Source organism: Pleurodeles waltl, chromosome 11 (genome assembly GCF_031143425.1).
Source record: "Pleurodeles waltl isolate 20211129_DDA chromosome 11, aPleWal1.hap1.20221129, whole genome shotgun sequence".
NCBI lineage: Eukaryota > Metazoa > Chordata > Amphibia > Caudata > Salamandridae > Pleurodeles > Pleurodeles waltl.
The window spans coordinates 231,596,084-231,610,230 of NC_090450.1; the positions used below are offsets into that span (position 1 = coordinate 231,596,084).

At 44.6% G+C, this 14,147-nt stretch overlaps 1 protein-coding gene across 1 annotated transcript in view; it reads left to right on the forward strand.

Moving 5' to 3' along the window:
* The first annotated feature begins 209 nt into the window (after positions 1 to 209).
* SGPP2 (sphingosine-1-phosphate phosphatase 2) overlaps positions 210 to 14,147 on the forward strand; it is a 393,667-nt gene continuing 379,729 nt past the window's right edge. The window contains exon 1 of the mRNA XM_069213464.1: positions 210 to 693. Within this exon, the coding sequence (XP_069069565.1) occupies positions 460 to 693 (234 nt within the window). The 5' untranslated portion in view covers positions 210 to 459. The remainder of the gene's footprint in view (positions 694 to 14,147) is intronic.

Genomic DNA, 14,147 nt, shown 5'->3' on the forward strand with positions numbered 1-14,147 from the left:
GGACAGCCGCAGCCCACACTCCATTTATCTGAGTAACTCCACCTGCTTCAGTAAATGCATTTATTAATCACAATGCAATCATTTAAAAGACTGCATGATAAAAATAATATACATAAAAACATGAGTGTATTTGATTAATTTTCTGCGTGAAGCAATGTCCAACCCAGAAGTGCAAGCCTTCGTTCACAACCGCCATGATCATTTGATGGAGTTTACAACAAGCAGTTCTGAAGGCCACAGACCAAGGGGGTCCTATTTGGGGCCCTTCCCTGGAAGCTGCCACGCTCGAGGGTGTTGCAATCCGCCCCCGCGCTAGTAGCTTCCTGCTGTTGCCTGGCTCTGGAGGGCGGCGCTAGGACCGTGCGGCTTCTCGGCCCCACACACCTGTTTGCTCTTGCGCTCAGTCGGGCTCCGGTGAGGCTGCCTTCCTCGCGGTGGAGATCACCCCAACCTCACATCATGGGCAGCCTCTTGCAGACCCTTCAGGACTCGGAGTTGGTTGCCCGTTTCCAGCGCTTCTGTGGGCTCCACGCGGCCCCCTCTGGGGGCAAACACCTGCAGAACGGGGGAGGCGAGCATCTCAGCAATGGTAATGGGTGCCCCACCCCGGATAAAGTGGGCCATGGGGCGGACTTCCAGAATGGGAGTGTGGTGCGTGCCAACGGAGTGACCTCCAAAGGAATCCACAAGCAGGTGGGTATCTGTGTGTGCATGGGATAGCAGTGTAGTCATGACTAACGAGTGGCCGCATGCCATGTAGTGTGACAGCTTCATCATGCCTTGACTTGTAGCCGACAGCACTTTGCGTGCTCTGACAACATTAGAGCGAACCTACAACTCCCAGAAGGCAATTGATGGTGAAAAGCATGAGCTCACTGATGGTGATGACGCATGTGACATGGGGCTACTTGGAAACTGACGCGCAGGGGTACGCCTATTGTCTTAGTTGCCCTACCCCGCGCTGGATGTGGTAAACTTAACCAATTGCGCCCCAGGTTTGACCCGGAGCCTCCGGCGTTGTGTCCACTTTCAGGCGGAGGAATAATCGTGCCCCTATCACTCTCACTTGGGAACAATGCGCCCCATTCCTTTCGTGTCGAGTGTGTTTCATGCCACATTCACGCCCCGGCGCTTACCTCACTCTGCTGTCAAATTTGAGTAGGGTAAAGTTTCTCAGAGCTAGGAGTGGTGGACGCTGAGCTGCCAGTCAGTTCCTAGACGCACCCACCCAGGAGGCACCTAACGCCCACTGATGCACCAATCTAGTCCCACGCCTCAAAAACACGAGGTCATTCGTGTATTTATTTACATGCATTGCCCTCCCTCGAACCTTTTGGAACAAGTGTCCTTACCAGTTCTTGATTTATAGACACGCACGTGTGTGTTTGGTCTACAAGGCACAAGGGTGTAGTGTTGACGGAGTGTTGAGCCCTCGGCCGAGTGAACACCAAGGCTCTCGGTTCCACCTTATGCCTCCCTTTTCCACCACTCTTCACTTCCTGTCTCCTTATCTCAATCTTGTGGTTCATTTGTAAATAAAAACGTGCACGTGCTCAAAGCTCTCCACTGAAACCCGCGGCTGCTGCACTTAAATGAGCGCGCACAGCATACAAAGGCCGCGTAACCCTAAAGCCATCTCCGGCCTCTTTAATCCGTTTACAGTAACTACCTGCCCCTTCAGCTCTTTCTTGCACCTTTCTCCCTTTGTGACGCTTTTCCGTCTTCCTCTTCCTTCTTATTTTCCATTACTTTATTTTGCTCGCAGTAAATGCCTGATGCCAGAATATAAGTGTCGCGCCCCAAAAATAAGTGCCGGTGCCCACCACTGGCTCAAATTAAGCACTGTAGTATTGCAGATGCGTTTTCATCCCAGCTTTCTCCCTTTGCAAATGTTCTGTCTTTTTGCTCCTCCTTTTTTTTATCTGAGTCAAATTTTTATGAGGAAAAATCAGTCCCTGTCCCCATTAATAAGTACCAGTACCCGTGCGGCGGGTGGTGACCAGTGGAATTGGGGAATGAGCTCCCGTCCCCCGATGATAAGGGGCCTGAGCCTCCCATATATCACATATATTGGCCTTGCACTGAATTGTGACCCTTTGAAGGTTTGGGGGGAGGAGGGGGAAAGCTCCCGCAGGGACTTGCCTTACGTTCCTGGGGTGAACCCATATGTAATTGGGGACCGCTCAGTTTTTCACGGGCCGTACAACTAACTTCGCTCTCATAATTGTTCCTTGTAGCTGCCAAGACTTAAAATTCAAGTGAAGGACGTGTCAAGTCTCGATGACTGTTAATGAAGCAGTGTAGGAAAAACCTAATAGTAAACGTCTTTATTGCCGAATAGTACACTACACCTCTATATATGGGATCACGTGGCGTATGGAAAGAGGTCGGAGCACGTGCAACTCTGCAGAACCTCCTTTCCCCAAGTGGTCTTACTTGTAGGTCTGGTTTTGCTGTTGAACCGGCTATTTGTGTACAGTCTCCCAGGGTTACCTTGTTGAAGATCTGCACTTCTATGCTTTTATTGGTATGCTTTTATTGGTACGCCATGGCCCTTGTAAGCGTCTGAGAAGAGTACATATGTGATAAGAGGTGCTGTGTCTCCCTCAAAATAAACTCTCTAAACTGCACAGTGCAAACAAGTTTTTTTCTTTGCTTCCTGCATTATACAAATCAAGCAGGGGTTAGCACTACCGTGCTAGGCGGACAGCGCCGCTCTGGGGTGCTGCTCAGGCCCGTGACGCAGAAGTGAGGGAGTCTTGGCCTCTCTGCCGAGATTCGACAACCCGGATTTTATTTGAGGATTGCATCTGCCCATTTTGAGCAGAGCTGTGTCACCTAATGCCTTCCACAGTGACTTCCAGTTATTGATTTTTTTTTTTTTTTTTTTATATTCTTTTTTTGCCCTTATCGATGTTGACTCGACGCCAACTCAGACCCGATGAGCGCATCCCTGTTTTCTTTTTTCTGAGCAAACCAGATGTATGACAGCTGGGGCACTCCATTGAATTGGATCTTAACTTTCTGGTTGTACAAAACTTCGCCAGCGCGTTTACCACCTAGCAGCTGCGAGTGCCACAGCCCATATGTAAATTAACATCCATCAGTTGAAAGGCTCTAAACTTGATCCGTGTCAGGTGAAAGATGTCCATCAGGCCCAGCTTTTTTGTTGTTGTTTTGCATTAGTATTGTATATTAACAATAATAGTCTACAACAATATTACAACGAAAACTAACTTCGACAATAGCTCTTGCGTCTTTAGTAAATGTTGCTTCTGCGTTTATGCCTGGTTTTGTGAATGAGTGACCGGATGTGTGAGTGCAACTGGGTGACCAGATGTTGAAGACTGAGAAGCGGAACAGGTTACTGACAGACGTAGGAATGGAAATTGTCAGGGACTAGGGACACAGAAAGGCGGAAGTGGCAACAGAAGTTAGAGAAGGTCTACAATTGTAATTGTATTTATATAGCGCCTACTACCCCTGACGAGGCGTCAAAGTGCTTTTCTACAAGTAGCACGCTACTCCGAAACCCAAAAGGACTGGTGATGGATTAGTAGAGGGAAATATGAGTACATTATAGGGAGGCATTTGTTAATTTGAGCAGAGGACCTGTGTTGGATTGAATAGAATAACGGAGGGATAGCAGAGGGAGGAATCCAGAAGTGTTAATTGGGAGAGCATAGTAGTAAGACGAGGTTTGGGATGAGTAAACAAGAGATGGATGAGGGAAGAGTCTGTAGAATGACGCAACACTCTTGAAACATACATACATACATACATACATTTAAAATAGTAAATTCATGCTTAACCTATACCTTGTTTATTCAATTGGAGTAAAATGCTATCCATGTGATTACCACAAAAATGCAGGTATAGGGTGCTCTCTGACTTGTTGTGGTCTGACATAGTTGGTGTGTCTGTGATTGTTGTCCTGCTTCTGTGTCTATGCCCTATAGCGGTTTTTGGTGGTGAACCTCTGATCACCCACCATCTGTTAAGGGATACATATCTTCTACGTTGCTAATAAAAGGATTCTTATTATTAAACATAGATCTGGTTATCCAGCAGGTTAAATATATGTTCACCCAACACACGTTTTGTAGTCTTCTTCTATGATGTTTCCATGTATGTTGATCCTAAATGTTGAATAGAAGATGAGCCAGCTTAGTTCCAAGATGGCCACCAAAGGCTCAACAGTGTGATACTATCAGCCTACTTGATTTGCAGAAGTGTTCAAATTAGTCTATTTTTTGTGTCTAAGGCTGGGTCTGTCTGAGGTCCCAAGACTGCAATGAATGACTTTCTGCCTCGTTGCACGTATTAAGTCTTGGCCGCTCTTATGAAATTTAGCGGATTCATTTTTATGCTCTGTCTGAAAGCTTCAACAGAGTATCATGGACTGCCAGTGTAATCCAGTAATCAGCCACAGCACGTTTCTGAGGGCTTAAGGGTTGAAGATGGTCTTGGTAGAACATGTGCAGTCGGAAGCCATGCTGAACCTCTCCTACACCCTGATCCCACCATATCTGGCTCGTTTCCCATCTACCAGGCACATGATCCTCTGCAGACACGCTTAAGGAGGACACTAGCTCAGTTTCAACAAAAATTGCATTTTCTTTGAAAATGAGTGCATGTTGTTCTTCTCCACCTGTCATGGGCACAGATAGGGATCATGACAGTGTCCAAAGAGACACTATCGTTCCATCCCCCAGGAGGATGCAGTGCTGTTACCCCCACATAGTCTGCTCAGTGATTCAGCTGGGCAGGTAAGTCACCAGGTGGCACTCCTAGTTCCACATCATGTTTTCCCTTGCTTGGCCCTGCATCATCAAGACTATCTCTACACCAACTCAGTGCAAAAACCTATCCTACACCCTGTCCATGAAGAATGAGACCAGGTGCTCTTACTTAATTCTATTGTATGTGAAAACTGGTGCAGGCCTTCTTCTCCAACTCTGAGCAGAACAGGATAATGATATGGCCAACTCCACCCACTGGCACCACATAGTGTCCCTATCCCTGTAGGTCCTTTTTGTCATTTGGTGTTGGCAATGAGCTAGTCAGTCGATGCTCCAAATCAGTTGTCAAGTGAGTCGCCTATCTTCTACAATAAGAACTGTATCAATTGTGGCGGACTGGAGTACGATAAGCTCTAGCATGGGCACAAAATCAAAGCAAATAGAGCACTTCCCCTGCTTTCACTCTTGCAGTGGTGGACTAGAGATAAAATAAGCCACATCATGTATAAAGTGAGTCTGACCATCTCCAGGAGGATCCAATCACAAAAGGGTGGGAGAAAGCACACTGCCTGGCATACCAGCACACAACTCTCCTAGCCGCACTGTGGTAAATGCAGAGCATGGTAACACTCACATTTGTGGAAAGTCTTTAGTATTCACCATTGTTTGTGCATCCAGTGCTGGTACTCTCTGGACATATTTCAAGATATTTGTCCTCCTGCAGTAGACAGTAACAACTTAAATCTGGGGGTGCTGGCAAAGCTGCTCGCAGTCTAGGTGATGAGCTCTTGGATGCACCTGCCCTCTGGGAGCTGTACAGAAACCCAAGAAGGTGGTGAACAGCACTGTCAGAACTCCCAAGTTTAACTTATTACTCTCTATTGGATAATGCCAAACACTCTGAAAATAGGTCTATAGATACACAGCATTGGCTGCAGCAACAGTGGTGAATACTAAAGACTTAAAAGAGAATAGTATTATGCATTGCATTTACCACAGTGCATACGGGTGAATTGTGTGCAGGGATGCCAGGCAGGGTGCACCCCCCGCTTCCCCCCCATTTTGTGATTGGCTCCTTGTTGCTTTGTTGGGCTGACAAGCACGAGGATGCATCTGGGCCCTGGGAGTGGTACAGACACATGAGAAGCATATCAGCAGCATCGCTATCACCTCTAAATTTAACTGGTTATTCTACACTGAAGGAGGACACATTTTCTGAAATGTCGAGAGATACACAGGACTGGCGGTACCAACAATGGTAGAGGCTGGATGTTTGTTCATGATGTTCTCCATGACTTTTACTGGGAGGAAATCAGGGAGATGAGCAGGTAGTGATGGGGTCGCAGAGGGTTTCTTTAGGGAAGGAGAACTGTGTTGTGTTTCAGGGCATCCAGTAAGGTGGCTGTGTTGATCAAACGGTTCGGGTGTCCAGTCCTTTATTGAATACGTGATAAGGGCATTTGATGATGCTTATTGTCGCTGCTGTTTCTTGAATGGTGATGATGGTCCTCTGGGCACTGGCAATGATTGATAGGGTGGAGGGGTCTAGTGGGGATTGAAGTTGTTGTAGATGCTGGTGATCTTGCTGCTGGTGATCGTGCTGCTGAAGAAGATAGGCAGTTGTGTGCAAAGATCTTATAAGGAAGTGACACGGAAGCTTGCTGCCACAGATTTAAAATCTTTTACAATTGGAAAGATTTCCTTGGCGCTTGTGGTATTGCTTTTGATGCGCTCAGTGAGAGCGGAGCGTCTGGTGGCTCTGATTTGTTGGTGGTAGTGTCTGAGGGCTCATATGTAGTTAATCCTGTCATTCTGGCTTTGTCTCTGTCTGTGTTCTAGTTGCTTGCAGTGATTTCCTCGTGAGTTTGAGGTCTTCTGTGTATCACTTTGTTGGGGGGCTGCTTCTAGTGGTCTTGAATCGGGCCATGTTGTCACCACAGAATGTGATCTAGACATTGAACTTGGAGATGGGTCTGGAGAGGTTATCACTGAGGTGTTGTGGTCGTTGGTATAGGAGCTCAGAGATCAAGGATTCGTCAGAGCGTTTGTCGCTGGCATTTCTTCATTGCTGAGGGATGGGTATATTGAAATGTTTGAGGGCCTGATCAGGCAAGGTGATGGTGATGAATGGCTTGTTCACTGTGACGCTGATGAAGATTGAGTCCAGCAGCATGGGTGGGGCCATTTACTCGCTAGGTGAGTTTAAGGTTTGTCAGGTCATCCAGGAGGTTGGCTGTGTTGGGGCGTTGATGTCGTCCAGGTGGTATTTAAGGTCACCCAGGAGGATAAAGGCATTGAAGGTGAGTATCAGAGGCCGAGACAACTTTGGAAGCACAATTGTGGACTTTGTCAGAGTCCAGGGGGCTGGGTAGAAGAGGGCGGCACTCAGGGTGTAGTTGGTGATGATGTGGAGTTTGAAGGACAGATGTTCCATGGTGAGAGCCAAAGTAGTAGAGCACAGGATGTATTCTTTGAAGATGATAATGAGTCCTCCTCTGGGTCTGTTGGTTCTGTCCTGTCTAATTACCTTCTATCTGGGTGGGATAGCTGTGGCTTTGTCAGGAGCCCATGTGAGAGTCAGTCAGGTTTCTGTCAGGAAGAGCAAGTTTGGTGTATGGTCGTGCAGCAGGTCCCAGATTTCTGAGGTACATTTGGTGAGAGAGCTGGATTTGAGGAGGCAGGATAGGTAGGGGTTGGGAAGAGATGGTGGGTCTGTGAGTGTGGGCAAGTATGTGGTGTGTTGTGTGCGGTAACATGAGCGTGTGGGAGGGTGCACAAGAAGTGATGGGTGGAGCAGGAAAAGAAGCCTTTGGTGTCTGTCGGTGAAACTCAGCAGCTGTGCATGGAGATGCCTGGGACTGAAGATGTTTGTTCTGATGATAATTGCTGTTTACACTATAGCCAATGCAGTTGAATTGGGAAATTCAAACTGAATGTAACATTTTGGTTATAAAGTTGTAGAATGATCACGTGGATAACTGAAACTTCTTACTTATCATTTGTATCAGTTGTTGAGCACCAACACACAGAACAGTTACGACAAAGCATGACGTTAGTTACATCTAAGTGCCTTAATATTAAATCCAAAATTTGGAATCCCTGAAGACAGTTTGTTAGATTGCGTGCATTGTCTACCACAAAGATGAACTGCAGTGAGAACCACAACTAAAGAGGTCTTTTGGTACTTAAACTCGTACTAGCCTTAACTTTTAACCTAAATCTTAACCGAAAACCGTTCCCTCTCCATTTGTACATTTTTCGAACCCTGAGCTTTACCCAAAGACCAGCACTTGCCCTAACCCTCTTGCTTCCTTCCCTACCCCTTACTCTAGTATAAACCCCATTATTTTTTCCTTAGGCTGTAATAACAACATAACAACCTGACCGTCTCTGATTCCCCTTACTTTGCCTTTTTCCTTTTTTTTTCAGCGAGGGTTAGTCATTGTCTTCTGGCCGCAGCTACAAGTTATTGTACTGACGTTGCTGAGTTTGAGTATTTGTTGCGGGAGATTCTTTGTTGTGCTAGTCACTGTCATGGCACCCGCCCAGTGTATGGTTGAGGTACTCTACTAGGTAACCACAAATCAACAAATGTATTTTACATAGTAATTCCCAGTCTCAAGATATAATTCATGAATAAAACAAGTATCGCAAAAGACACAATTCAGTTGCTCCTTCTTTTGCACTCCTGTTAGAAACAAATGGACGTCGTTCACTGGAATCTTCAGACGCCCGAGCAGAGGAGACATGGATGCATTCCTGATTTAGGGATATCCATAGAGCCGGAGAGAAGCCATGATGTAAATATGGCTACCTCTGAGTGTGTTCACGTAACACAGAGAGGGGAGGTGGAACAGGGCACTTCCTCCCCATCGTAACTAGCTAAACATAAAGGTTACTGATCCCAAAAAGATATTTAAATTATCGGAGGTCTGGCTATGCTTTTGTGTTTTTTGCATGATTTCGTCCTAGAAAGGAAGTAGGCTTTCAACCACTAAAGTAGTGTGCTTCCTCATCAGACTCCTACCGCACCAAAAAATCATAATTTTGTGGAGAACGTGTTGGGCTCCACCTGGAGCTCATGGGAGGGCTGCTTATATATTGCATTTTAGATTTTAAGAACACTAAGAATCTAACTAAATAAGCCTTGGCTAAATCAAGGTTCGTGCCTACGAAACAAGCTGTTGGGTTTGTCAGTGTTTATAAAAACAAAACATTACCTTGGGCTATCTTAGAGATGCGGATGTTCCTTCAATAATTCTATTTAGTCTGGTCATAGCTCACACTTAGTCACGCATGTGAGTTCATAAATGAGAAATTAGCACAATCCAACCTAGGTGTCATGCTTCATCATAGGATTGTCTGCAGCTGCCTGAAAGTCTGTTAAGAGGTGGTGAATGGGCTCATTGAATTAATCGAGCACTTTGGTGGTACACTCACCTATTCATGAAGTCAGGGATCTGTGTAAAATTAAAAATCCCTTACGGTAAAACCCATCTACAATGCTTTATCACAGGATTTCCACCATGGGATGTTTAAAAACAAGAAATCCAGGAGTATAGGAGTTCTAATTGCTCTCTTCTTACTATAGTCAACATGTTTCAGCTGTCAGAGTGGCCTCTCGTGAGTATGCGGCCTTCCTCGGACTTAGATCTCTAATGTTGCGACTTTCACTCTCACTCATGCAATCAAAGTTGCATCTAAACATGATATTCACTTTGGATGTAATACAGTTGCGGCCAAAGTTGTACAGTCAGACCCTGGGCTGGAGCACAACAGGTTTATAGGCAGAAGCTGAGCTTTGGAGTAAGTGTGACTAGAAGCCCACCCCCTCCATAGGGTTCAGGATACACGTATCTGTAAGTTTTGTATTACTCAAACCCGGCTATAAGTAGGTGCAGTATTATTTTTGCATTAACACCTTGAACCATGTAGGCCATATATTGGGAAGGCAGGTACAAAGTGCAACCTCTCTTTTCCGCCCACCCCACTTTTAATCTTCCCGCCATTAGAATAGATATTAAAACAATGTTTTTTCTATGAGGCAGGTGTATTCAATTTTGCTTCATCCCCCCGCACTCCTAATCACACATCATCGTAGTCATTTAAATAATAAGTGCTTCCACATAATTCACCGGTCATAGCATGCCTCGTTCCACAGCGGAACTAGATGGACTCTATGATGAAGCATGCCACCGAGGGGTAACCCTGAAGAGTGCGGGTTTCTCATAGGAAACTAAAGAGTTTCCAGGTCTCTCTTGAGGGGTTAACTTTGCATGTTAGGGCACGGCTCCTGTTGAGTTTACATAGAAGATAAAGTACAAAATACACAGACAAAAAATGCTGCCAAGGGCTACATCCTAATCCTTGTAGCAAATGTCACGTTGAGGCAGAGATCGGGCAAAATGCTTGATCATGGCTGTATGATACATCAATTACATGCAGCACATTCGTCTGTTGTAAAACCCTGCAAAAAATGAAGCACATGTGAGAAACACAAATGAGATAAACGCTTATTCAAACAGGCATGCACCTACCCTCACTGGGAAAGGTTTCCTTTGATCTTTTCTCTAGTTGGGGACAGTATGGCCCCGTGGACGAGCCCTGAAGTAATACGCTGCATATAAATCAATGTGAAAGATGTGATCAGTACATTGAAATTGGGTGCTTATCCCTTCAGAAAATGTCTATTGCTATTTTTTCATGGTCCACGGTAACTTAATTCATAACAGAAAAATGGCAGCAGCTTGCCAACCCTGTCTACCGCCTCCAAATTTTAGAGCGTGGGAGGGAGAGCAATGGCAGTGGGACAAGCAACAACATGGACAGTGGGTGAGGACATGCAACATCACGAATAGCGGTGGGGGCAAGCAACAGTGCGGACATCTGGTGAGGGCAAGCATCATCATGGAAATGGGGTGGGGGCAAGTGATAAGAGTGAAGCAGCATGGAGGGCGAGTAGTCGCGGGGGCCCTAAAGCAACGTGAAGGATGAGTGCTCATGGGAGACTGCTGGAAAAGACGCACACTTAAGTTGAGTGCTAGACAAAAAGAAAAAAGTAGCCCCTGATTAAGGGAGCAGTGGCAGGACGCAATTACATGGGGAATGCTCCAGGGGAGGCACAAGCACAGGAAGCGGAAGTGAATGCTGCGCGTTCCTATTTATGAAAAGCAAGTGACAATCAGTCCAACCTGTGATAAGCAATGTGTGGCCTTTAAGCCCTCTGTAAGTTAGCAGAATTTCTCACATGTGACGGCTCATTCTTATTCTCCAACGAAACCCAAAAAGGGCAGATAAAAATACATCAAATGGAAGTTAGAATTTTGTTGGTGCTTTCGAGTCACACCAACAAAACCAGGAAAAATAGATGGATCTCATGTAATGGTAATCTTTGGCAGAAGTATGAAGCCGTCAACATGTTTCTCCCAATACTTGTAAGGCCTGCCCCGGTCCAGGGCATTCACGATGATGTTGGTCCCTATTATAGGCCATCAAAATATCTCACTACACAGCTGTGGTCAAGAGAAATAGATCATTTTATCTCTCACAGTTGTTGCGTGACATATCCACGTTAGGGTTAATACACAAGAGATCATATCACTCCTGTATAGACCTCTGTAGAATTTCCAGAGCATCAGTTTTGTTTGTTGTTAAAATTATTAATACTCCAGCACATGTGATCACACAAGTAAGAAGCAATATCTAAAAGAATCTAAAAAAAAACATAAACTACTCCAAAAAGAGCTCCAGATGAGCCCAATACATTCTCCAAAACTTGCAATTTGTGGTGAGGAGGGATCCGCTGATGAAGCTTGCCACTTCGGTGCGTGAGGATCTTTATCCTTTTTTAGGACAAAACATACAAAGACCCAGTACCACACCTCCTATATCTTTTTTTTCAGACCAGATAATCTTTAGTGTCTTGTCTTGTGTGTCTGCCTGACCTTCTTATGAATGCAATACTTGAGCTTTGCATCGCTGGAGAAATTAATCATGTATATTCCGTCTAGCATTCTGGATTGACAGGCACTGTGCTACGTCTTCAGAAGCTGGTTTTGATCCATCACTCCTACGTTTTTTTTTTTTTTTTTTAAAGTACCTCCTACTCACCTAGCAGTAAGTTAAAAGAATAGAATTATCATTTCTGCTGAACCATTTATCAGTATGAACTACATAAAGGATAATAACCTTGGGAGAAGAAACGGTCATTCGCAGGATGCTGCTACCCACGTTCATAAGCTGACTGAGCTACCTGAAGATTCATTCCTGGATGGATGTGCCAGGCATCACAGGCATTCCTGCACCAAGACAGGTTATGGTAACAAAGCATACCTAGGTTCAAGGTCTGCATTAGATTCCCTGTTATCAGTGGCCAGGAAGAAATGAGTTTGGAAAAGAAGGCTATTTGTTCAGGTCTGGTTGCTGGAAATTGGCGCTATTGTCACAGCTGTTACTAAAATATTTTGACCTGATTAAAAAAAAGAATACTTTATTTTCTGACACACATGAATTGTATAATATTGTTTCGGAAGTTGATATATTCAAACTATTTTAATCGTAAGAAAACAGGGTCTCTTTTGGCTTGATGCCATTAATGGATCAAGCATAATCTCACCAATGCCTTTGTATTCATGACTTTGCGATCAAATTGTTGGAGTTTTGGAGATGAGAACTGGGGAAATATAAATTTTACTCATTAACTTAGTTGAAGTTTTAGGATTTCTGTGTTTTTCGGTTCTGGTGTGCATGCATACAAGGTTTGAAAAGTCTAGAGTAAACATTTGTGTATTTTATATAAGCAATCCAAGATGCAGCATATTCAGGAGACTATCTATGTTATGCTTGTTGGACTTGAAAAGGTAGCTCCTACTACTAGAGGGAGTAGTATGGTTTCATCCCTTTGTGATCTTATCTCTCCGAACACTCAGACCTGGAAATAATTGTGGTAAACACATTCAGGATGGCTGCTTCTCAGTAAACTGTCAATCAGCAGTGAGTGGTCCAGTTAATTCCTCCAAGCTACTCCTGATTTCAGAACTTAAGTTTTCTCTCCTTGCATAAGACAACTGAGGCTGTGATGGCAAGTATTAATCCAGAATGAGAGCCAGAGAACTGATGTGTGAGATAAGATACCCCAAAAGAAAAGATCATTCTTAAGCTCGTGTCAAGCAGGTGGAGATATACTGTTGGCCTAGAGGATGAAAATCCCTGCCTTGGTAACATTCACTGGGAGTGTGGATGAAGTGGTCGAGACTTCACAGGAATCTATGTATTTTTCAAGGATTTCCATGTCCTATTGATCAAAGGCTCCATGGTAAACCTGTGTTTCCGTAAAATGGTAACCAACAATATTGGAATTCATATGGTTTCACATATAGTTGAAAGCAGTGGAAGAAATTGGTGAATCTTGTGGAAGTTGCAAGTCCTGGTAAACACAACCGATATGGAGAATTTAATCTTTAGGAAGTGAGAGTGGTTTTACAGCAAAATGCTGAAGCACTAGCAAAGAAGAAACAATGTCTTTCAGATTATACTATTATACTTTGTGTCATCAAGACGGTGGCTGCAGGTGAGACACACCATAGCTCATTTTCAGGGACCAGCACTTAAAATGTTATCATCAGCGTTTGACCAAGAGAGAGAAAAACACAGACTGGGGGAGAAGGAGGAAGAGAATGACAGAAAAAAGGTGACAAAGGAAGGAAGCAGTGATGACAAACTGCAAGAGTGATATAAGTGGACAAGGAGTATCTGAGGGCAGATGAAATAGAGGTTGGCAACCCTGACATTCGGCAGAGTTTGGGCCTTAGCACTTATACTTTTACAAATTAAGCACTATGGTAGCATGTTCCAGAATGTAGAATCAAAGAAGAAAAGATTTCTTAAAGAGTTTGCTAAGGAAAATAAGCTTTGGCACAGTCTTGAGCCTGGATGAGTCAAGGTATTTTACGTTTTTAGGGTCGAGCGCGCAAGTGCTCTAGCCTGTTGTAATCTCTCTGTGGGCTTTTGACCACGCCCACTACACGCCCATCAGTTTAGTTGGTTTGTGGGCTTGCCTTTTGAAGTTTACTTGATTTCATCAGTGAAAAGCATGCATACGTCATGCCTTTTCCACTGTATAGCCCTTCTCGAGCGCACCGACCAACTACTGAAAACATAAGAGGCTCCATGTTTTCCGCAAGGCTTCTGAAGTACTTTTCCTTTTCATTTCCTATGCAGCGCGATCTCACTGGGCAGTAATCGTGGGCTTTGCATGACATCAATTCTGTTACATGGATAACTGCTAAAATGTTTGACTGCGAGCGAACTTCTGTTTCCTTTTCTGTCTCCCCTACGTGCTTCACACTCATGCTGTGGCGCTTTAAATTGGCTCACTTACATGAAACTGTTTTACTTTTGATTTTC